The 24,413-nt window shown below is 49.1% G+C and overlaps 1 protein-coding gene across 2 annotated transcripts in view; it reads right to left on the bottom strand.

The window, feature by feature from the left end:
- KLHL22 (kelch like family member 22) overlaps positions 1–24,413 on the bottom strand; it is a 40,200-nt gene that overhangs the window by 14,485 nt on the left and 1,302 nt on the right. For both annotated transcript variants that reach the window (XM_032397605.1, XM_032397606.1), the window contains exons 2-4: positions 19,873–20,138; positions 8,860–9,025; positions 5,003–5,721 (exon numbers count right to left, since the gene is read on the bottom strand). In XM_032397605.1, the coding sequence (XP_032253496.1) occupies positions 5,003–5,721; positions 8,860–9,025; positions 19,873–20,099 (1,112 nt within the window). In that variant the 5' untranslated portion in view covers positions 20,100–20,138. The remainder of the gene's footprint in view (positions 1–5,002; positions 5,722–8,859; positions 9,026–19,872; positions 20,139–24,413) is intronic.

The raw sequence follows: 24,413 nt of genomic DNA, 5'->3' as shown, positions 1-24,413 counted from the left end.
CCAGCCAGGAAGGACAGGAAACAATCCTCAGGGGCTGGGGCTAACAAGAGAGCAAGAACATGCGCACAGGTCACAGACACTTGGGTTTGAGAGCTGGTCTGCCCCTGGCCAGCCAGGTGCGTGCAGGCATTGTTTCTCCTCTCTCTGGCATTCACCCAGCTTCCGCACCTGCCCGAGGGGAGGCTAACAAGAGAGCAAGAACATGCGCACAGGTCACAGACACTTGGGTTTGAGAGCTGGTCTGCCCCTGGCCAGCCAGGTGCGTGCAGGCATTGCTTCTCCTCTCTCGGGCATTCACCCAGCTTCCGCGCCTGCCTGAGGGGAGGATGCCGCCTGCCTACAAGAGCTATCACGAGAGCTCAGAAAGGACAATGCACATGAAAAGGGTCCTTGTCAAACTGGAAGGGAGTTCATAAAGGACTGGTTCGGGTCTGTATTCCTAGACCTCACTGTAGCTCAGGGCAGATCACGCACTGTCGGCTAGATGAATTAAACACAGATTACCAGCAGTGAAATCATTCAGTCACTCTGCAAATATTCGCTGGCCACCCGACGTGGATCAGGCATAGTGCTCCGTGCAGGGAATCCCAAGGGAAACTCCACACAAGCACCCGTCTTTCCACTGTAGAGGTACAGAGAGGGTGATCTATCCAGAAGTCATGGTCTACTGGGCAGCAGGGGCTGGGACAGCAGAGCTCTCTCACGGAGACCAGGAAGGGCCTGGCGTTTAAGAACTCAATGACCAGGGGCACAGCCAGTTGAAGGTTTAGCTGGGCAGGCAGCCCTGGCCAGTCCAGGGGCTCAGCACTCACAGAGGCCCTGCCAACTGACTGGGGTGGGCACTTCCCACTCCCTCTCCTATGCACGACTCTCATTCATGTACATGTCACCCTCACCCCATTTCTGGTCAAGTGCAAGTCAGCATCTTCCCCCAGAGCGAGACAAGCCCCACCAGATGCTTCCGCTTGCTTCCTTCTGGTCTCCTGCCCTCACGGCTTCCTCGAATGTGTTCATATGGATTTGTGGTTTCAGATTTAATGCTCGCGTGCACACACACATACACACTACACATACACATCCCATACATCAATATTTTAGACGCAACCACAGTTGCGCTAACTTCTTATCTCCCCACTGTGTCCTGTATTCCACTTTTTCCTCTTTATTGGATTGATTTTCTACTTTGTTGGAATAAATCCTAAGGATATAAACAGTTTTAGTCACTTTAAGGCAGATTTTTGGATCGTCCTACTGCAAACTCAGAAGTGCAAGCTAGAGTTAATACAAAATGCTTTGGGGTCTTTGTTAAATTGAGCAGACCGTTTTTCTTCTGTGTTTCCACAGCTTAAGCATTCTCATAACTATTAATGAAGTCCATTACAATCAAAGAAATTTTTAAAATATATTTTGAAATATGAACAACCATGGAAATGCCTAAGGGAGAAAACAAGTTGCTATTCTAAGTAGGGTCCAATAGGCCATGGGCGAGGCAGGCAGTCAGTACAGGTCCCCCTATATGAAAGTAGGCTATTCCTTGGAAACCTTTCAAAAGCTGAAGTGGCATAAAACAAAGCAAATACAATTAATTCACATGGTAAAAAATTTGAGCATTCCCAGACCCAAAAAATAACCGTTCTCAGGGCTTTTCTGATACCTCGGGTCACACCTTGCTAACGATGCACAAAATAAATGAAGATAAAGCACGGATGCTCAGAGAGTTCGAAGCTCTGGCCGCTTGTAGTTCCTAGGGAGGGCGCCTGGAGGCGCCACTCTCGCTCAGGGTGCATGTTGCCTCTATTAATGCTCGCTGCAACACCAACACTGAACACTATCTTCGCTTTTAATCTTCTTTTCGTAAAAGCGAAAATCCTCTTCGGAATTCTACTGGTTAGCGAAAACAGGTACTAATGTAGGTCTTTCACAAAAGCAAAGTGGAGTAACGTAGACTTTGTAAGCGGGGTTGGGGGAGTACAAATACAATTTGCTAAGACAGCTAACTTCTTATGTGCAGTTCCTGTTGTACCAATGCTCTGATATAACCTGAGAAGTCTCCAACACCCCAAATGCAAACCCTAACTGCAAATTTTGTTTTCTTGTATTCTGAGAGTCTGTAGATCCTAAGGCTCATAAACTAAGGATGGGGAGAAGGAAGAGAACCAAACTCTTAGACCGTTCAAATTAAGATCCATCTGGCAGTTTTAAAAGTCTAAGAGATTAATGGAACTCCCCACCCTGTAGAGATGACAGACCCCGGGGTCCTCCCACCACCTAGGCAGACACTGCACCCCAACCCCTTCGCAGTGCCTCCCTTGCCAGGCAGGTCTCACACACCCCACCTGCCACAATGACCCAACCTTGTCACTGGAGTTTGAGGCTGTGGTTATCAAACACTGGTGCAGATACTAGCATTCTCCAGAGTTTGGCTTGGGACTCACAGCACATGTTCACCAATGGGAAATTTAGACCAGTCTTGAGTGAAACTGACAGCAAGGCAATAAAAGGGCAGACTGAGGGCAGGCAGTGCCCCCCCCCCCACCTTGTGGGAAAGCCCCATGGCCTCCCTGTGGGCACACAACCACCCCACTGTATGCTAAGGGCTGGTGACCACAACACCCTGGAGAGGCCTGTTTTGCACATCTATGGGTTGCTCTCAGCAGGGAGGTCTGGCCTTGGCCCTCCAACAGGGAAAGAGGCCCCTAAAAAAGAAGCTTTGAGGCTTTTCAAGGGAAGGCTGAACCTGGTGCTGCCACACCCACTGTGGAGGATATTTGGTTAGGGAGAAAATGAACACATTGTTTCTTCCTTTCTGAACGCAGCCTGTCCTGTGTTTAACTGTACTTGAGCTGCCAAGCTTTGGGTCTCTTCAGTTTAACAGAGGTGATTGCTTCCTGGGGCCCAGAAAGCAGAAGTAGCTGGAGCCCTCTCCTCATGCTCACTTCCGTGAGGCATGGCCAGGCCAGACCCTACCCCCCACCCCCAAGGATGGAAACATGAACATGAACTTGGTTGGTACCTAACTCACAGCCATGGAAGCAGTTGGCAATCTCTCTCTCTTTGCAGTACCAGCTTTCTTTCAGCTTGCAGAAGATGGAGACTTCCCACATACATCAAATCCCATGAAATCAAACCAAAGTATGGTGGAGGGGCCCTGGACACCTAATGGTAGCTGAGGCTGTGGGGATCTACTCTGATTCCTTCGTTCTGCCCCCAAAAATGAATTTGTGGGATCACAGCTCAATAGACTGACAGAACTAGAAGCATCCTACAGACCAGGACAGTCCACAAAACCCCCTCTTTTGGGTTCCTGGACTCAATTCTGATGTATGTGTTGGGGCGGGGGGGGGGCATGACATTTTCTCCACACCAATAAGCAATTCCCTGGACACTAACTAAGTGTCCTACAATTCAACTCAATCCCAACACTATCTACCTGGAGGTAGCATCAGATCCCACGGGGTGAGGGCTCGCTCTACAAGATGGTATGGCCACCCTACCTGTCCCCATTTCAGACACTAGTCACAAGCCCAGGCTGTTATCTATGCTTCTGACCTACGGGCTACCAACGGAAGGTTCCAATGACCCCCTCCAGCTCAGAATGCCAATCACAAGCACCAGGTTGTGCCTCTGACCAACTGGCTATAAATCAGAGGTTCCCAGGACCCCCTTCCTTGGGTTTCATTAATCTGCTAGAGCAGCTCACAGAACTCAGAGAAACATTACACTTACTAGATTACCCGTGTATTATAAAAAGATATAAATCAGGAACAGCCAGAGAGGAAGAGATGCACAGAGCAAGGTCTGGGGAAAGGGCAGGGAGCTTCCACGCCCCCCCAGGTAGGTGCGCCACTCTCCCGGCACCCCCAACTACTGGGTGGTCGCCAACCCCGAAGCTCTCCCAACCCCCTCCTTTATGTAGGCTTCACTACATAGGCACAGTTAATTAAATCACTGGCCAATGGCAACTGATTCAACCACAGGCCCTTCTCCTCTCCCCAAGGTCAGAGGGCACGACTAAAATTCCAACCCTCTAAATGGCAGGGTTGGTTCTCCCGGTGACCAGCAACCCCTCACATTCAGGGGCTTCCAGAGTCACAGAGTTCGAAGCTCTGGCCGCTTGATGCTGAAATGCTGGGTGTAGTTCCTAGGGAGGGCGCTTGGGGGCGCCACTCTGGCATTAACTCTCTCGTTAACATAACAAAAGACAAAATCAGTGCCCTCCTCTTAGGTAATTCCAAGGGTTTTAGAAGCTATGAACCAGGAACTGTGTATAAAGACCTAACCTATAGAAAAAACATATATAGTACATCACAAAAACCCTCCTGCTCTTGGAAAACTGCCTGCTCAAAAGACCTCAGGGGACCCCATGCCCACCAACATCACTGACGCCAGGGCAGGCAGGGGTAATGAAATCTGGCATGAAGCTCAGCGATGCCCATTGGCTTTTTGGGTCCCCTGGGCTGAGGACTGTACACTACAAAAGAGGGAGGGAGGACAGGAAGCCATCCTCCACCAGGGGCTTGTGGTAAAGAGAGCAGAGCACAGCTGATGGGCAAAGGGAGCCTGGGATGAGACACGTCAAAGCTGGAGAGGGCAAGATGGAAGGAGCAGCTGCCCTGCCCAGTGCTCCTGGCAACTCGGTCCGCTCCTTCCGAGGCCGATCCCTGTGCCCAGCCAGTCCAAGTGCACCGTCATTCACAACCCAGCCCCTCACCCACAAGATAGCGGGGTGTGTGACCCATGGTGAGTGGGTCTGAGAAGAGGACAAGAGCGAAAACAAGCATGCCCAGTCCCCTCTTCCTTGCCTCATGGTGGCCCGCACTCTCCAAATTAGCCTGGACTTTACTCCATAAGACAGGTGTACCCCGACAAGCCACAAGATTAATTTAAAAGGCTAGTGCCTCAGCCCTTGCAGAATCCACTCCACAAGCAGCCTCTTGAGCCTGTAACTCCCGCACCACAGCATCCCCCACAGACGAAGTCTCAGCCCAGCACCCTCGCCTACCTCCAGCACCGGGACTCGGCGCGGAAGCCCTGGACATTGTTGTCCCCTCCGATCAGGTACACAAAGTTGTTGAGCACCGCGATGCCCTGGTTGGACATGCGGGGGGCCAGGGAGGCGGTGAAGTGCTTCCACTCTCCCAGTAGGGGGTTCAGGTACTTGGCCTGGTCACTGAGGACAGTGGACGGCGTGGAGTGAATGCCCCCAAAGCCCACGACGCACTGGAAGTCCGACCGCAGCTCTGTGTGAGGGCCCTGCAAGCTGGGCTGCAGGCTCTCATTGCGGTGGTACATGAGGGCGCTGGCCACCGTGTCCCTCAGCGGACTGGGGTCCAGCTTATCGTGCAGCCGCTGGAGGACCTCAGCTTCCATCAGGGGAAAACGCACTGTCTCCAGGAGCTTGGGGGGCTCGTGCAGCGAGATCTGGTCGGCCTGCACCTGCTCCAGGGTGTAATGGTAGAGCAGGGCGCCCTCGTACACCTCGGTCTCGCAGGAGACCTCCAGGCGGTTGCTGCTGAGGAGGGAGTAGACCTTCTCCAGGGGAAGCTGGCGGTACTTGTCAGTCCGCGAGAAGGCCACAAAGTTTTTGAGGATGTAGGTGTCCAGCTGCTCGGTCAGACGGCTCAAGTCAAACAGCTCCGCCAGCCGGTAGACATCAAGGATGTTCTCTTCGTCCACCCAGGACATGAGGAAATCACAGCAGAAATGGATGATTTCTGGGATCTGTGAAGAGAACAAGCCCCATTCAAGCCTGGGCTGGGAACGGTGTCTGGGCGAGGGAGACAAAGGGTAACAGCCGTGGGCTACAGCTGGCCCCCCTCCACTCCCCCCAACCTTTCCTGAAGTAGAGGCGTGGCAGAGCTGTTCTCCCCCAACTCTAGAGGCGACTGGGGCTCACTGCAGACTGACTGGGTTTAAATCCAGGCTTGGAGGAGATCTGTGGCACGTTCTTAAGTGCTCTGAGCCTCGGTCTCCTCCTCTATAAGCGGAGAGGAATAAACTGAAAATGAGACCGTACCCAGGAACTATCTGGCACAGAGAGGACACCTTCAGATCAAAAGTAGCGAATCTCCAGAGAATCAGGAAGCAGCACAGTGGCCACCACATCAGCCACCCCTGCTCTGGAAGGTACCTGGGACCCCAGGCTCTGTCCAAGATATTCAGCTGTCTTCTCCCCACCCCCCGCCCGCCCCCCCAGCTGCAGGCTCAGCCAAAGCTGCAGCCCCAGGGAACCCGCCCCCTACCCCAGGAGCAGGGCCCTGAACCCCCCATGAGCTAAGAACTGTCAGCAGGGCATTTCGGATGCTCGCCCAACACCCTTCCGGGGAACTCCGCTCAGTTCTTAAAAGGCTGGAAGCCATCCTGCCTGGGCAGAGCCCTACAGGACTCTGGCTAGCACACGGGTCCCAGGTGGCCGACACCTGCCCTTTTCCAGTCACGCAGAACTGGTGGGTTGAAAGGTGAGTAAGAAGAACAGTGTTAAGGTAGGAGCTGAGAAGTGAGCCCCAGGCTCAGAGGCTATCACATGATTAGACAATCAGAGCATGGCAGGGTGAAGGAGATAGAGAGGAGGGCTCTAGAGAAAGCTGCCAGGCATTGCTAAGTTGTTTAGGAAAACAGGATTTTGAAATTGCTCTAAAAATGGGAATACCTCACTCATCATCAAATACCTCACTCATCATCAACAAATTAACCAGTACACATAGAGTAATTCTGCTGGTATGTGAAGCTTATTAATAAATGTTTAAAATCTTTTTATCTTTATTTTTTTCTCATTCCAAAGATACTCTGTGCTTGCCAGGTCATTAGCTAAGGGCTGAATGGAAACAGGCAAAGTGCCAGGCATGTGTCTGCCCCAGATGGAACGTCCCTATAGGGCTCTGTTAGGTCCTGAAAGTCTTCACTCAACTACCCGTTTTCTCCCTCGGCAGGCACTTCTACTTTGCCTCTTCTTCCTAAATACTATTTCTGATCTATCGTGGGCCAGGAAACTGAGGACCTGGTTCTGGGGAGGAAGTGAGAGCAAACAGCCCTCAGTGGGCATGAGAAGCAGCTCCTGAAAAACCCAGGGACAGTGTCACCCTCTCCTTCCCATCCTCATTGTCACAGCAGGGGGCCCTCTGCTAGGGAAGTTCACAGAGGAATCACCCCAGGCCTGCCCAGTACAGGAGCCCCATGAGAGGCTCGGAGAAAGGAACCCTTGCCGGGGGTTACCCTGTGGTGACAGTCTTGCTGGGATTCAGATCCAGGTCTCTGGGGACACCAGGAATAGTCTGATCCTGAACTAGTGCAAGGCACAGCACATGGGGAGCATGTGGTCACTGGCTACACGAACAAACATGACCCTGGTGCCTATGGACTTGGAACTGTTAAACCAAGTAAAACTTGCTTTAAAAACAACATTGCAGGGGGGGGCGCCTGGGTGGCTCAGATGGTTAAGCGTCTGCCTTCGGCTCAGGTCATGATCCCAGGGTCCTGGGATGGAGCCCCACGTCTGGCTCCCTGCTCAGCGGGGAGCCTGCTTCTCCCTCTCCCTCTGCCTGTCGCTCTCCCTGCTTCTGCTCTCTCTGTCAGATAAATAAATAAAATCTTTAAAAAAAAGAAAACAAAAAAACATTGCAGAGAGCCTGGGTGGCTCAGTTGTTAAGCGTCTGCCTTCGGCTCAGGTCATGATCCGGGGGTCCTGGAATCGAGTCCCACATCGGGCTCCCCCTGCTCAGCGGGGAGCCTGCTTCTCCCTCTGCCTCTGCCTCTGCCTGCCACTCCCCCTGCTTGTGCTCGCTCTATCTCTCTCGCTCTCTCTGTCAAATAAATAAATAAATAAAATCTTAAAAAAAAAAAAAAATTGCATAGAAGCCCACTATGTTAAAAATAAAACCCCAAAAAGCTGGGCTGCTCGAGGTAAAGCAGGGGTTCCCCATCCCGTGCTGCCCCCACAATGGCCTCAGAAGCGCTAAAGTACTCAGGAGCACTGGCTCAACTCCATCTACTCATTGCATATGGTGAGCCATGGTCAAACCAACCCAACAAGCACAGGCCAAGGGCCTCCCCCCCCCACCCATCTGAGAGGGACAGCGCAGGGCATTGCTGGGGCCCTGCCGCACAGTGTGGGGCCTCCAGACACCCCTGAACAGGTTGGCTTTCCTGACTTTTTTCTGATGGCCCCAAACGTGTTCTGACCTGAGAAAAGGTCAGGATAATGAATTCAGCATAGCATTTCATTTTCACTTTCAACAAATGTAAGATGAGACGTCTCTTCAGCCAGATGAGCCCATCTGACAACGGCTCCTGAAAGCAAAGGCATGTGCAGGCCCAGCCCTTGTGTGACCGCACCAACGCCCCCGAGGTAACACAGCCTTCCAAAACGTTAAGTCACGCTGTCAAAGCCTCAGAAAACTTTCTGAGTTCTGTAGGAAAACAAGTATTCAAAATTCAATGACAAAAAGGAAAGTAGTTTCGAAGAGACTGGCGAGACCAAGTGGGGTGGATGAGCAGAAAAGGCCTGGGCAACTCGGGGAGCAGCTCAGCTTCATCAGGGCACGCGGGGCGTCACACACCTGCCTCGGGGTTGGCCCACGTGTTGACATGTGGGATCTTCTCCGGGGCGGGGAGACCCGGGCAGAAAGAAAGGAAGCAGCAGAAGAGCGGAGGGCAAAGGGGCCTGGAGGCGTTCGGAGCTGCTCTGGTTCGGCACCAGGGCTGGCGGAGCCGTGCACCACCCGAGAGCTTCTGCCCTACCTGCAGTCTCCTTTGCTGCCTGGTATCCTCGTCTGCTGACGCCCCTCACGCCACTGCCCGGCAGACACCTGGGGATCACCCCCTGGGTTTGGGTCTGCCTTGCTGGAGCGAGGGCAGCCTCACCTGCAGCTGGCAGGCGGCAACCAGCGTCTCCTGGACGTTGCTCAGGCTGAGCTCCAACTCAGAGGTATAAATGAAATGCAGGATTTGGCACATGGCATTGTAGGACACGCCGTGGATCAGGACCTCTTCCTGCTCCATCTCCTTCAATCCCCCAGCAAACATTCCTCTGCAAAGTAAACACATGAAACAGCATTGTCATATCAATCTATATCAATCGTAGGGGCGCCTGGGTGGCTCAGTCGGTTAAGCGTCCAACTCTTGATCTCAGCTCCGGTCTTGATCTCAGCATCATGAGTTCAAGCCCCATGATGAGCAAATCTGTATCAATAAGGGCACCAGCCCGGGCCGCAGAGAACGAGAGGGAGCAGGGGACAGGCTGAGCCAGCAGTGATGCGCAACAGAACACTGGTTCGCTCTGTGCTCTGAGCACGGAGTCTTGCCACGGAAGGTGCCCACCAGCTCCCGAGCAAGTTTGGAGAGCCATCCTAGAAATCACTGTCTGCGTTTCACGTGCTGCAGGGTGTTACCCCTGAGCCTCTTGGGAGCCAGGGACAAAGTCCGGCTTGCTTTCTGCTGCACCCACAATACACTTCCTGGACCATAGCAGCAGCCCAGAGCATGCCATGAATGAATGGAAGAATGAATAAATGGGAAGTCATAAAAGTCATCCCATTCAAAATACACTGAGCACCTAACTAAATGCCAAGTACCATTTAAAGTCAGAGGATTAACAGTCAAGTAAAGTGATTAAGACTCCTACTTACAAGGAGTTTGATGCTAGGGAGGAGAGCAAGTAAAGAACAAGGTATTTCTGAGTGAGGAAATGCTAGAAAGAAGCACAACAGGGCATCTGACCTAGGAGCACCTGGCTGGGAGAGGCGGAGCAGGGGGAGTGATGAGGAGCAGGGACAGGCTGAGACAGAGCTGGGTGGGCCCTCACCAGCCAGTGCATGGCATTCCAGGTGGAGGAGACAGGAGCTCAAGTCCTGGGGCAGGGATGAGTTCGGTACACAAGGCAGCCAGGCCATTGCAAAGAGGAAGTGAGCAGGTGAAACAGGGCCAGATCCTGCTTCCTCCAGGTCAAGACTGAGTCAGGATTGAAATCCAAGCATAATGAAGCACTGTCTGTCGGGGAATTTTACACAGGAGGGTGATGTGAGCAGACTTTTCAGGCAAGAGGGTTCCTGCAGGCCTGGGAAGGCCCGGTGGCAGAGAGAACATGCTGAAGGACTGAATCTAGGAGAGCCCCGGAGGAACCAGGGCCCTTGGCTGGGTTAGCTGGGCTGACAGGGACTTGGGAGGAATGGGGTCAGAGAGTGAGGTCGGAGTCACCATCACTGAGATGCCCCTGAGGCTAGTTAATGAGGCTGGTGGTCAGGGGAGACAGCAGGGCTCAATATGACAGCCACATACAGAGGACAGAGTAGCTATTTTCACATTTTGTTTATTTTTCAACTAGGTAATATATATATAGCAGTACAAGACTTAAAATTTACAACAGGGTGAAAGTTTCCCTCTGGCCCTCCCTCTTCTGCTCTGCTCCAGGCCACCTGTTCCCTTCCCAGGGCAGAGCTACACCCAAAGGCAGTCCACGTACCTTACACTCTACATTACATTTTGACTTAACAATGCATCTTGGAAATGGCTCCTTACTGGTATACATAGGGTTGCCCCTCTTCCAGTAAAGGCTATCATGGTTGATTTAACCTGTGGCTGCAATACACCTGGGTTACTTTTTTTTTTTTTTCCTTAGAGAGAGAGAGAGGGAGGGAGGGAGGGAGGGAGGGACGGAGGGAGAATCCTAAGCAGGCTCCACGCTCAGGACAGAGCCTGACGTGGGGCTCAATCTCATGACCCCGAGATCCAACTGAGATCTAACTGAGCCAGCCAGGCACCCTTTAAAGTGCCATTTCTATATTCTTTTTTAAACAGTCCAGATTCTTTGTCCAATTTCTATTAGACTCTGTCTTGTTAATTCGACAAAATCTGCTCTTTTTCGAATGAGTTGAAATTTTTTTTTTCTATCTCAAATCTTTTGATTTTATGATGCTTTTTGTCATGCAGAAGTTTGTCTATTTTGATTGCAGATTTCTCATTTTCTTTTTTGCCTGTGAGTTTTATGCCAGACCTGGAAAGGCTTTTCCCTCTGAGGTAACATTAAAAAACGTTTCCCCGGGGTGTCTGGGCGGCTCAGTTGGTTAAGAATCAGACTCTCGGGTTTTGGCTCAGTCATCATCTCGGGGTTGTGAGATCAAGCCCCATGTCACGCTCCGTGCTGAGGGTGAAGCCTGCTTAGGAGGTCTCTCTCTCCCTTTCCCTCTGCCCCTCGCGCCACCCCCCCCCCAACTCGCATGGATGTGTGCACTCTCTCAAATAAAAAAAGTAAATCTTTAAAACAAAATTTCCCCATGCTATCCTCTATAGTTTTTTTAATTGTTGATTGGGGCATCTGGCTGGCTCAGTTGGTAGAGCATGCAACTCTTGATCTCAAGAGTCCTGAGTTCAAGCCCCACATTGGGCGTGGAGCCTACTTAAAAAAAAGAAAAATTGCTGATCCACTTGAGGTGCAACTCTCTTTGGTCATCCTGAATCCAGGTTCATACAACACCAGCCGCCTCCACCATGCTCCCTCCACCAAGTTTGGCCCCAATGAGATCAAAGTCTTACTTACACCTGAGGTCCACTGGTGGGGAAGTCAGTGCCATGTCTGCCCTGGCCCCCAAGATTGGCCCCGGGACTGTTTCCAAAAAAGGTTAGTGATGACATTACCAAGGCAACCAGTGATTGGAAGGGTCTGAGGATTACAGTGAAACTGACCATTCAGAACAGACAAGCCCCAGGATGTCTGGGTGGCTCAGTTGGTTAAGCACCCAGGTCTTGATCTCAGGGTTATGCGTTCGAGCCCCAGGCTGAGCTTGGAACCTATTTAAAATTTAAAATAAACAAACAAACAGGGGCACCTTGGGTGGCTCAGTCATTAAGTGTCTGCCTTCAGCTCCGGTCATGATCCTGGTGTCCTGGGATTGAGCCCCGCATCAGGCTCCCTGCTCAGCGGGAAGCCTGCTTCTCCCTCTCCCACTCCCCCTGCTTGTGTTCCCTCTCTCACTATGTCTCTCTCTGTCAAATAAATAAATAAAATCTAAAAATAAAAAATAAAGTAAAACAAACAAACACACACAGAACAGACAGGCCTAGAGTGAAGTGGTCACACCTTTTGCCTCTGCCCTGATTATCAAACCCCTCAAGGAACCTCCAAGAGACAGAAAGCAGCAGAAAAACATTAAGCAGAGTGAAACCATCACTTTTGATGAGAGTATCAACACTGCCTGATAGATGCAGCAGCTTTCTTTAGCCAGAGAACTCACTCTCTGGAACCATTCAAGTGATCCTGGGGACTGCCCAGTCTGTGGCTTGCAATGCTGATGGCTGCCACTCTCATGACATCATAGGTGACAGCAACAGTGGTGTAGTGGAATGCCCAGCTAGTTAAGAACTACAAAGGAGGGGCACCTGGGTGGCTCAGTCGTTAAGCGTCTGCCTTTGGCTCAGGTCATGATCCCAGGGTCCTGGGATCGAGCCCCGCATCGGGCTCCCTGCTCTGCAGGAAGCCTGCTTCTCCCTCTCCCTCTCCCCCTGCTTGTGTTCCCTCTCTTGCTGTGTCTCTGTCAAATAAATAAATAAAATCTTAAAAAAAAAAAGAACTAGAAAGGAAAATATTTCAATAAAGGATCATTTGACAACAACAACAACAAATCATTCCACCTGGTTTATTTTGGTACAACATGAGGCAAGGGGCAACTTTGTTTTTCGAGAGGGCCACCCCATCATCACCTTCCCCCACTTGGGATGCCATCTTTATCACACACCAAGTTCCTGGCAGGCTGGTGTCTGTTCAAAGTCACTACTTTCCCAATAATGTTCCCACATCTCAGGTACCAGGAGCAGTCTGGATTACTACAGCTCCGTAACACATATGACCGCAGGGGAGGGCCAGTCTCCTTTTATTACCTTCTCAATAATTTCCTGGCCACCGCTTGCTTTTGTAAATTTGGACTTTAGAATCAGTTTGTGTAATCCCCCACCCCCCATAAAGTCTCTTGGTATTTTTATTGGGGATGCATTACACACATAGACTGATGGAGAGAGAGCTAGCTAGCATCCTTGTGATGAACACGATGGGCTCTTCTATCTCACAAGCCAGCCTCTGGGTCTCTGTGGAGATCTTGCAGGTCACCTGCTCACAGACCTGGCACCTGCACGTTACATTTATTCCTAGACATTTTACTCCACCCACACCCCCTCAGGGTGCTTTCCTGTGCTCTGTGGTACACTGACTCACTCTTTGGGGTGTCCATGCAATGTGTGGACTGTGACTGGATCCTGAATGGAGAGGGGAAGAAGGAAGGAGACAGATGACATTTTGGGGACAATTAGGAAAATTTGACTATGGACTCAGTATCAGATAAAATTATGGAAGGACTATAAATGTTCTTAGATTTATAATGTTATTACAGATATAGTAGAGAAGGCTCTTACTCTTGGAAGTACACTGAAGTATTTCCAGATAAACTGTTATATCCACAACTTATTCTGAAGTGAATATGGAAAATGCTAACCGATGAATCTAGGTGAAGGGCACGGTTGTTCACTGTACTGATCTTTCAGCTTTTCTATAGGACTGACATCTTTTTTTTTTTTTTTAAGATTTTATTTATTTATTTGAGAGGGAGAGAGAGAGCAAGAGCACAAGAGCAGGGAGAGGGACAAGCAGGCTCACCACTGGGCAGGGAGCCCAACATGGGACTAGATCCCAGGACCCTGAGATCATGACCTGAGCTGAAGGCAGATGCTCAACGACCTGAGCCACCCAGGTGTCCCTGACATCTTTCAAAATAAGAGTTAGGGAGGGAAAAAAAGGTTGAAAGAAAAATAAAATATACATCCACTCCTTTTGTTTTTGTTGTTTTTAACCAAAAATGGATGCCTAATTCTTTATCATAGCCTTACTACTTTTCTGTAACACTGAAATTATGAGAAAATAAAAACTTAAAAGGTGAAGAACTTTTAAAATGATGTCCTGGGGTGCCTGAGGGGCACAGGTAATTAAGCATCCAACTCTTGGTTCCAGCTCAGGTTGTGATCTCAGGGTCGTGAGATCAAGCCCCGTGTCAGGCTCTTTGCTCAGCGTGGAATCTGCTTGAGATTCTCTCTCCTTCTCCCTCTACTCCCCACCCCCGTGCACGTGCTCTCTCTCTCTCTAAAATAAATAAATCTTAAAAAAAAAAAAAAAAAAGAATAAAATGATGTCCATACCTCAAAACCATTAGGATTGCCACTACCCAAAAAACCCAGAAAATAATACATGTTGGTGAGAATACAGAGATAATGGAACCCTTGTGCACTGCTAGTGGGAATATAAAATGGTGGCAGCTACTGTGGTAAACAGTATGGACGTTCCTCAATTCAATATAGAATTAACATATAACCCAGCAATTCCACTTCTGGGTATATACCCAGAAGAACTGAAAACAGGGTCTCAAGACGATATTTGTACATCCACGTTCATAGCAGCATTATTCACAATAGCCAAGAGGCGGACACAATGCAAGTGTCCCTCCACAGATGAACGGATTAACAAAATGTGATCTATTCACACAGTGGAATATTGTTCAGGCTTAAAGAGGAAGGGAATTCTGACACATGCTACAACATGGATGAATCTTGATGACATGTTAAGTGAAAGAAACCAGTCACAAAGGACAAATACGTATGATTTCACTTATAAAAGGTTCCTAGAGTAGTCAAATTCATAGAAACAGAAAGTGGAATGGTGGTTACCAGGGGCCGAAAGGAGGGGTATAGAGAGCTGTTGTTTAATTGGTACAGAGTTTCAGTTTTACAAGATGAGAAAGTCCTGGAGACCCCTTCCACAACAGCATGAATACACTTAACACTACTCAGCTGTACACTTTAAAATGGTTAAGATGGGGGGCATCTGGGTGGCTCAGTCGTTAAGCGTCTGCCTTCAGCTCAGGTCATGGTCCCAGGGTCCTGGGATCCAGCCCCGCATCCGGCTCCCTGCTTGGCGGGGGGCCTGCTTCTCCCTCTCCCACTCCCTCTGCTTGTGTTCCCTCTCTCACTGTCTCTCTCTGTGTCAAATAAATAAATAAAAATCTTAAAAAAAAAAACAGTTAAGACGGTAAATCTTATCATGTGCTGAAAAATCACAGCAGGACACCGACAGAGTAAGTGGGGGGCATGAACAGCACAGAACACTGCAGAATGAGGGCCGCCTCTGCTGCTAGGATATCATAACCAGATGTCCAATGAGCGCCCTCAGATGTACAATGGGAAACATTCCCTACGTCAGCTTGTTCAGGCCTCCAATCCCTGGTCCAAACCCTGGAGTCCAAGTATGTTTCAGAATTCAAGAGATTTCAGGGGGCTCCTAGGTGGCTCAGTCGTTGAGCGTCTGCCTTCGGCTCAGGTCATGATCCCAGGGTCCTGGGATCGAGCCCCACATCAGGCTCCCTGCTCCGCGCGGGAAGCCTGCTTCTCCCTCTCCCACTCCCTCTGCTTGTGTTCCCTCTCTCGCTGTGTCTCTCTCTCTGTCAAATAAATAAATAAAATCTTAAAAAAAAAAAAGAATTCAAGAGATTTCAACCGGAGACACACTGCACCCATGCCATGTATGATGTCACACTCCTGTAGGGTCTGGGTCAGTACCTCACATCCAAACTCCTTAGTATTTCCAAAGCAAAATGTAAAAGACATATACTAAGTAGGATAAAAATAAAATTAGCCTTACATCAGTTTAGGGCAGGTTTTGTAGTTTAATAGATTTGAACCAAAATTTAAAAAACAAAAACTCGTGGAAAAAATGGCAATGCGGGAGAACCCAGCTTTCCCCATTCCCCCCACAAAATTAATGACTGGACAGCTATCAACTAACAAAAACGGCTCTAGGAGACTCCCTGAATACACTTTAGAAGCTTCAGCAACACAGTGGAACAAAAAAACAAAACAAAACAACTTTCAAATTGCAGGGCTTTGGGGGTTTCAGAATTCTGGACTAGTATTTGCAAAAAGAAACTGTGTATGGATAAAGAGGAACTTTTAAAAATAGTTACCGTGGTTGGGAGGGGGGTGAGGTGGGGAGATGATGTGGGAGGGCAGGGGTAAACTGGTGCCTTCAACTTTTTTTCACCAATTCAAAAAGTATTTTAGGGATGCCTGGGTGGCTCAGTCGTTGAGCATCTGTCTTCGGCTCAGGTCATGATGCCAGGGTCCCGGGATTGAGTCCCGCATTGGGCTCCCTGCTCAGCAGGGAGCCTGCTTCTCCCTCTGCCTGAGACTCCCCCTGCTTATGCACACGCACGCGTGCTCTCTCAAAAATAAAAAAATAAAATCGTTTTTAAAAAAAGTATTTTAGCTGCAGGAATGGATGCTGATATCTGTAAAAGGTCCCCTTTGAGTGAATAACATGGAACGAAGCCCCCCCGGGCTAGGGTCTGCTGCTTTGCAATACATTAGGGAGAGGGATGGTAGTGCTGCGGAGCTCTGGACTGAGGTCTCACTGAAGGCTCCACACTGTCATTCACAAATGAGCTGCAATTTTCTTGTATCTTGGCTATCTGTCCAATTTTGATACTAATGTTATGTAACTCTCTTTAAAAAATGTGAAAACTCTCAGGGGCGCCTGGGTGGCTCAGTTGGTTAAGTGTCCGACTCTTTTTTTTTTTTTTTTTAAGATTTTATTTATTTGACAGAGAGAGACACAGAGAGAGAGGGAACACAAGCAGGCGGAGTGGGAGAGGGAGAAGCAGGCTTCCCGCAGAGCAGGGAGCCCGATGTGGGGCTCGATCCTAGGACCCTGGGATCATGACCCGAGCTGAAGGCAGACACTTAACAACTGAGCCACCCAGGCCCCCCAAGTGTCCGACTCTTGATTTCAGCTCAGGATCTCGGGGTTGTGGAATCAAGTCCCCATTGGGCTCGGTGCTCAGCACGGAGTCTGCTTGTCCCTCTCCCTCTGCTCCCCCACCACAACTTGTGCTTTCTCTCTCTCGCTTGCTCAATAAATAAATAAATAAAATCTTTAAAAAAATTTTTTAGAGGGATGCCTGGGTGTCAGTCAGTTAAGGGTCTGCCTTCAGCTCAGGTCATGATCCCAGGGCCCTGAGATCAAGCCCTGCATCGGGCTCCCTGCTCAGTGGGGAGCCTGCTTCTCCCTCTCCTTCCGCCACCCCCCCGCTTGTGCTGTCTGTCAAATAAATAAATAACATCTTAAAAAAAATTTTTTGGGGGGGACTTCCTTTCTCTTTCTCTGCTCTGAAAGTTTAAAGGGCATCAGAGTCTGTGTCATAAAAGGCACAACTCCCCAGGACATGTCTGGGCTTCATGTTTTTGTGGAGAATATAACTTTCTTTTTCAGGGGTGAAGTTCTGTCCACATATACTTTCTACAAAATCATCAATTTTATCCAAATTTTCAAAATCACAGGCATTGAGTTGAGTATCTTATAATTCACAGTATGAAAACTGAGGGAGAGATATATGATCCAGGGAGGCCACATGCAGGACAGAACACTTGTGCCTCCTGACACACAGGGGTGGGGAGCACAGGAACCAGCACAGAAGTAGACAGGGCAAAGCAGGAGGGGGCCATGGGAGCCAAAAGATTAGTACAGTGGACAGTTATTACCGCAAGTCAAAAAAACAAGACCCAAGATGCACGGTTTAGTCAATCCCTAAACCTTGCACAGAGTATACACCAAAGGAGGATTCCTGCAGGGGGTGCCTCCCAAGACAAGGGTGATCCAGGGCCATGCAGCTCTCTGTCCCCAAGGGGTCAGCAGCCTCCTGAAGGGAGGAGCCAGCCCTGAGAGCCAGAGGCTGGGAAAGGGTGCAGGACAACTAGAGAAAGCTCCCCAGAGGAAGAGGCACCTCAGCTGGGCCCAGAAGATAACACTGCGGGGCAGGAAAGGCAGAGAAGGGCAGCACTGCTGAGTAACAGCATAAGTCAAGGCAAGAAAGCCTGGCCATGTCTGCCCTAGGCCACCACCGGTCATGCTCTCTATAAACTCCTTCTGGAGAATAGGAGGTACTTACACCATGAAGAAATATTTCACTTGATAGTTCCTAAAACCAAAAAATGAGAACTGGGGCACCTGACTGGCTCAGTCAGTGGAGTGTGCGACTCTCGATCTCTGGGTCATGAGTTCAAGCCTCACGCTGGGAATAGAGATTACTCTAAAAAACAAAAAAACAGGGGCACCTGGGTGGCTCAGTAGGTTAAGCATCTGACTCTTGGTTTTGGCTCAGGTCATGATCTCGCAGTCATGGGATCGAGCCCCAAGTCAGGCTCTATGCTGAGTGCGGAGTCTGCTTCAGATTCTCTCTCCTTTCCCCTCTGCCCCTCCCCTCCCACTCCCACTCCTCCCCCCGCCACACACTCCCTCTCTCTCTCAAATAAATAAAATCTTTAAAACAAAACAAAACAAAAACAAAAACTGAGAACTATAACTAATACTTGAAGACGAAACAATGAAACAGAATCAGAGCTGGAATGGGAATCAGGTGGCTGGGGCTGGGGCTCCTCCTCTCACCAGGGTACAACGAGGGTAGTGGCACCAATTCTTCCCAATGTGCCAATGGCTGGGATGGGGTCATGAAGGAGGCCACAGAAACCCTAAGGGACCAAGAATCCCTGGGCGAGGGGGTGGGGGGGAAGGAGGAAGGTCAGAGGCTTAGGCCCTCAAGATGAGAGGGTGTGGGGCGCCTGGGTGGCTCAGTCGGTTGAACATCTGATTTCTACTACGGTCATGATCTCAGACTGGGGGCGAGCGGGGCTCTGCGCTCAGCGGGGAGTCTACTCGTCCCTTTGCCTGCTCATGTGCATGTGTGCTCACTCTCTCTCAAATAAATAAATAAATACAATCTTAACCAAAAAAAAAAAAGATGAGAAGGAAGACGGCCAGGGAACGGGCACAAAAGGCACAACTTCCCACATCACATGGCTGTGTGGACAATGTGTATACACAACTGACCACTTGGCCTTGGCCTCAGCACCCACAGGGACCCAAAGCCTGATGACCAGGCTCATGTGGGCTTCTAGTTAGCATTATAAGAACACCACTGGGGGGTGGAGAGGACACTGAAAGTTTAAGGCATAAAGTGCCAATATCTTAAAAAAGGTGTGTATATGTCTTTGTGCGTGAAGAGAAAGCAAATACAGTAAAATGTAACAACCGGTATTCAGGTGTACGTAATATTATTCTTTCAACTTTCCACAGATCTGAAATTTCTCAAAATGAAATGTTGGGGAAACCAGAGTAAACGGAAACAAAATCTGTTTTATACCAAGATACAGAAAATTCATTTTATAAAATGCAACAGGACAAGTAAAGTCAAGCGTGTTGTCTTTTAAGAAACAGGAAAAAAGGTGGGAGCCTGGCTGGCTCAGAAGAGCATGCCACTCTTAATCTCAGGGCTGTGAATTCCAGCCCCACCCACACTGGCTAGAGATTACTTAAAAAAAAAAAAAAAAAAGAAAAAAAGAGAACATGTCCCAGAAGAGCTGAAAGAAAAACAGATTCAGGGGTGCGTGGGTGGCTCAGTCAGTTAAGCGTCTGCCTTTGACTCAGGTCATGATCCCAGGGTCCTGGGATCTCCCCGTATCAGGCTTCTTGCTCAGCAGGGAGTCTGCTCCTCCCTCTCCCTCTGCCCCTCCCCTGGCTTGTGCTCTGCTGTCTCTCGCTCACTCTCCCTCTCAAATAAATAAAATCTTAAAAAAAAAAAAAAGTAGAAAGAAAAACAGATTCCAAGACCCCTCTGTCCCACTCAGTGTTGGTGAGTCACTGTAACAAGCAGTGGGAGCTCAGGGAGAGCAGGGGACTTGGCAGCTTCTGACTGGTTCGTCCCACTGGGTCACTGTGGGTGCCAACACAAACACCTAGTGGAGCCAGGATTACCTGTGCTACTTTACTTGTGAGAACATGTGAATGTAACTCACCTGAAGTAATCACAGGATGCAGCCAGCAGGATTCGATGGGCCTCAATGTGTCTCCCCTCCACCACCAGGACAACATCAAAGAGGATGCCACTGTCCCGGAGAGCCAGCAGCCCCCGGAGCAAGGCCTGGGAGTGCTGTGCACTCCGGTAGGTGTTGTTGACACAATGCGGGTGTGAGGGCTGCACAGGAAACTTGCACAGCTGGGTGAACTCCTGCTCCTCCGCCATCCTGACCACCACACCAGACCTCACCACTGCGGCTGTCAGCTGAAGACAGAGGGGACAGGGAATAAGCCAGGGAAGCAACACCACACAGTGCACAGACTGGCCCAGTGGCACCTGCTGCCCGTGGCACTTGTTCCTCCCACCAGCTCACCTGGGCTTCCCCTGTGGTCTTTAAACCCACGAATTCCCTCTCCCCTCCCACTGCTTCTACAGACTTGGGGCCTCCTTCCTGAAGACCTGTGTCCCTTCATCTCCAGGATTCTTCATTAAATTTTGTCTCCTTCAACATCTCTGGGAAACAGAAGGGTTCCGGAGACAGACTGACCTTGGTTGGGGCCCCAGGCCTACCAGGGACTCACCACATGACCAACCTGAGTCTCAGGTTCCTCAAATGAAAAGGGAAATAAAAGCACCCCGCCTCTTGGGGAAATCTAAAATTGGTAAACGATGAATATAAAGCACAGACCAGGTTCTCAAGAGCTCTTCCTCTCTCCCATTGAGAGAAAACAAAACTGGGGCACCTGGCTGGCTTAGTTGGTAGAGCATGCAACTCTTAATCTCCAGGTTGTGAGTTCGAGCCCCACATTGGCAATAGAGTTTGCTTCAAAAAAAGAGAAAGGGGCACCCGGGTGGCTAAGTCGGTCTTCGGCTCAGGTTCATGATCCCAGGGTCCTGGGATGAGTCACGCATTGGGCTCCCTGTTCAGTAGGGAGTCTGCTTCTCCCTATACCCTCCCCCCATGCTCGTGATCTCTTTCTCTCATGCTCTGTCTCTCAAATAAATAAAATCTTTTTAAAAAAAGAGGGGCGCATGGGTGGCTCAGTCAGTTGAGCACCTGCCTGCGGCTCAGGTCATGATCCCAGGGTCCTGGGATCGAGCCCCGCATCCGGCTCCTGCTCAGCAGGGAGCCTGCTTCTCCCTCTCCCTCTACCACTCCCCCTGCTTGTGCTCTCTCTCTGTCTCTGTCTCTGTCAAATAAATAAATAAATAAAATCTTTTTTAAAATAAATAAAAAATAAAAGAGAGAGAGAGAAAGAACAAAACTGGGTTCCCTCACACAGGAATGGATGCATAAAAATGACAACAGACTTGAGTGCTGGCCAGGATACCCAGGGGAGGGTCCAGGACCTGTCTTCTTTTACCAAGATTCTGAGAGTCGAGCACAGTAATTTGAACTAGAGCTGGTGCATTCAAGATCATCTGCAGCACGTTTTTAGTTCAAGGTTACTTTGTAATAATTGAGTATGTTCAAAACATGCACAATGATTTGGGTTGAAGCCTCAGAAACCCAATCAGTCAAACAAACCTACCTCAAACACACTTTGGCCATGCATTCTGAGTCAGGGCAGCCAGTCCTGCACTGCACTCTTGGGCTGAGCTAAGCACTCTAGCCACAGCACTGCCACCCAGCCAGCAAGTGGGAGCTCAGGGGTCACCTGCCACACTGCCTGTGGCCACTACGGCCATTCCAATATCCCCTCCCCCAAATTAGTTTCTTCTCCAATTCCCTATACTGTGTCTTTAAGAGAAAAAAAATGAAAGGAGCACCCGGCTAACTCAGTCAGTAGAGCCTAGGACTCTTAATCTCAGGATTGTGAGTTCAAGCCCCATGTTGGGTGTGGAGCCTACTTAAAATTTTAAAAAAGCGGGGGTGGGGGGGTGGAGAAAAAGAAAAATAGATTCTACTATAAAACTTGCCAAACTGCGGTCCCTGGGTGGCTCAGATGGTTAAGCATCTGACTCTTGATCTCAGCTCAGATCTTGATCTCAGGGTTCAGAGTTCAAGCCCTGCACTGGGTTCCACGCTGGGCATGGCGTCTACTTAAACAAATGAACAAACAAAAAAACCTTGCCGAAATGAAGAGGCCTCTGTCCTCACTACTACAGCTCCGGAGCACACCTGATTGCTTTGGACTCTCCGCTGCTTCCCATCCAACATGCCCCATTCCCCTCTGTGCTGGTCCCTCAGTGTGCCTCCTGGATTTGGAACCTTCACCCACCTACCCACTGCTTCCTCCGCACCCTGGACTGGCTCACACACAGACAGCCCGGGCCAAGGGGTAGCCCCCATTAACCACCTCTCTTGACTTGAAACTCTGCCCCAAGCAATGCTCTCTTTTCTGATCCCTTCAGCCAACACACCCTGCCCCAGCCCACCCCTCTTTCCCAAGAATCTACCCTATATTCCCAAATGCACCTCCAGCTCGATGCCTAATCCAGCCAACAGTGGGGAGGGCCCCACTGGTCTAGTTTTCTTATTCATACAGCCACAAGTTCCACATCGGAAACCTCATGGTTTCAATGATCTCTTTTCTTTTTATACCTGCATCTATCAGATCCTCTAGTTCTGACTCCTTCTCTCCTATTTCAGATGCCCATCCACTTATTCCTCCATGGCCACCACTCTGGGTCACACCACAGCAATGACACTCCCAACTGGTTTCCTTCCTCCTGTCCCATCCTCCCCATCTCCCCGGCTCAGGCCGCTGGTGGTCCCCAAATGCCCAGTGAGTATACCACCTGACTTCTCAAGCACTGGCCCCCTACTACCTTCTGCTTAGGTCTCCCCATGATCTGGCTCAAAATGTTCCTTTCCCATATACCCTGTCACTAGCCCTTAGACCAAAAGGGACACCTGTCATCCTCTAAACACCATCAGACTCCCACCTAGACCTGTCTCTTTATAACCCCATATTGGTCAAGGTCTAGTTCGATCTCTTCTCCCTCTGTCACTGTATCAAGAACAAAACAGGCATGCTCCATCACTGAAGCTGTTCTATCTACCCACCAGCTAGGGCTTTATCTCACTCACATTGCAAAACTCCATGACTGTTGGTACCACTTGTAACCACATGACTCTGAGCACTTAGCTCATTATCTCCAAGTCTAAGCTTCCTCCTCACTACCGTGACCACCAGGGGAGTCAAGAAGGCCTCCTTCCCTAAGGGTGGCAGCGGGGACTGACTGCTCCAACAGACATCAACCCCACGTCAGAACTTCTCTGCCCCTTTGAGAAGGGATCCATGGCAGCTACACTTACTACGGAGTACAGAATACAGTAGAAGACTGCCTCCTCGGGCAAGCAAAGCACATTTACCAAGCACAATTTAAGGAACTAAGCTAGGTGCTGAGGGCAGTGTGAAGAAAACAAACCAATTCCCTGCTCTGTAGGAGCATAGCTCAGAGTGCAACACATTCAAGACCATGCAACACAGCCTTGTTCATAAAGCAAGCATTGGCCACGACCAGTATGTCCATCCTCAGAGGCATGGATGCTGCAACACAGTGAGCCAACAGAATACTAGACAACAGTTAAAATGGGCAAACTAGAACTCAAGCTATAGTCATCAACATGGAGAAATCTCAAAGCCACGCAAAGGAAAAAAAAGCACACTGCAGAATACATATAATACAAAAAGTTTGAAATCACACAACAAAATACCGTCCAATTTTGCTTGTAGATAGGCGTTACAGTAGAACATACATAGGCACATTAAAGGAATTCAGGATCATGATTTTCTCCAGGAAGGAAAAAGAGAATGTTTTATTTCTTTAAAACAAACAAACAAAAAAAAACAAAGAAGACAAAACATTAGGATCTGATAGGGAGAGGTAGTAACTTTTCTGTTAGTATGAAATATTTAAAAACTAAATTCTCAAACTTGTTTTTTAATATGTTCACATTCAAATTCAAAAGGCACAGAAAGGTATGTTATGAAACTTAAATTTTCCTCCCACTTATGCCCCAACCAGATCCTCTCCCAGAAGAAAACTACAATTCTACCTTCCCTAGTAGGGGACATCTACAGATTCAAAAGCAAATCTGGAAATCTACACCGTTTCCCCCCTTCATTAACTTCTGCATATGAAAACTTAATATCCCTCCCACAGTCCATTGTATGGATAACTGCATGTTATTTAACCAACCCTTTTCAGAGAGACATCTAGGTTTCCTCCAATTGTTTGCTTTTGCAAACAGTTACACATTGAAAATCATTTCGATATGCCACATATGCAGCAGTTATTTGAGGAAAAAATCTAGATACATAACTGCTGGATCATTTGAATTTTAATGTTTATTTGTCATTTGAGTGCATATTGCCAAACTGCCCTCCATAGAGGTTATACTAATTGATTCTCCCACCAGCAAAGTATGAGACCCTGGTTCCGACCACCATCTAGCCCACCAATAGCATTTCTTTTTACTCTTTGTTGACTTAGATGAAAAACAGCATTTCACAGTGCAACTACGTTTTGGTAATTAACAAAATTTCAAAAAATAAAAAATTAAGTCAAATGCAACACTTCTTTTGTGAT

Source organism: Phoca vitulina, unplaced genomic scaffold, assembly GCF_004348235.1.
Source record: "Phoca vitulina isolate PV1807 unplaced genomic scaffold, GSC_HSeal_1.0 scaffold100, whole genome shotgun sequence".
Taxonomy (NCBI): Eukaryota; Metazoa; Chordata; class Mammalia; order Carnivora; family Phocidae; genus Phoca; species Phoca vitulina.
This window is presented reverse-complemented; position numbering and strand designations above follow the sequence as displayed.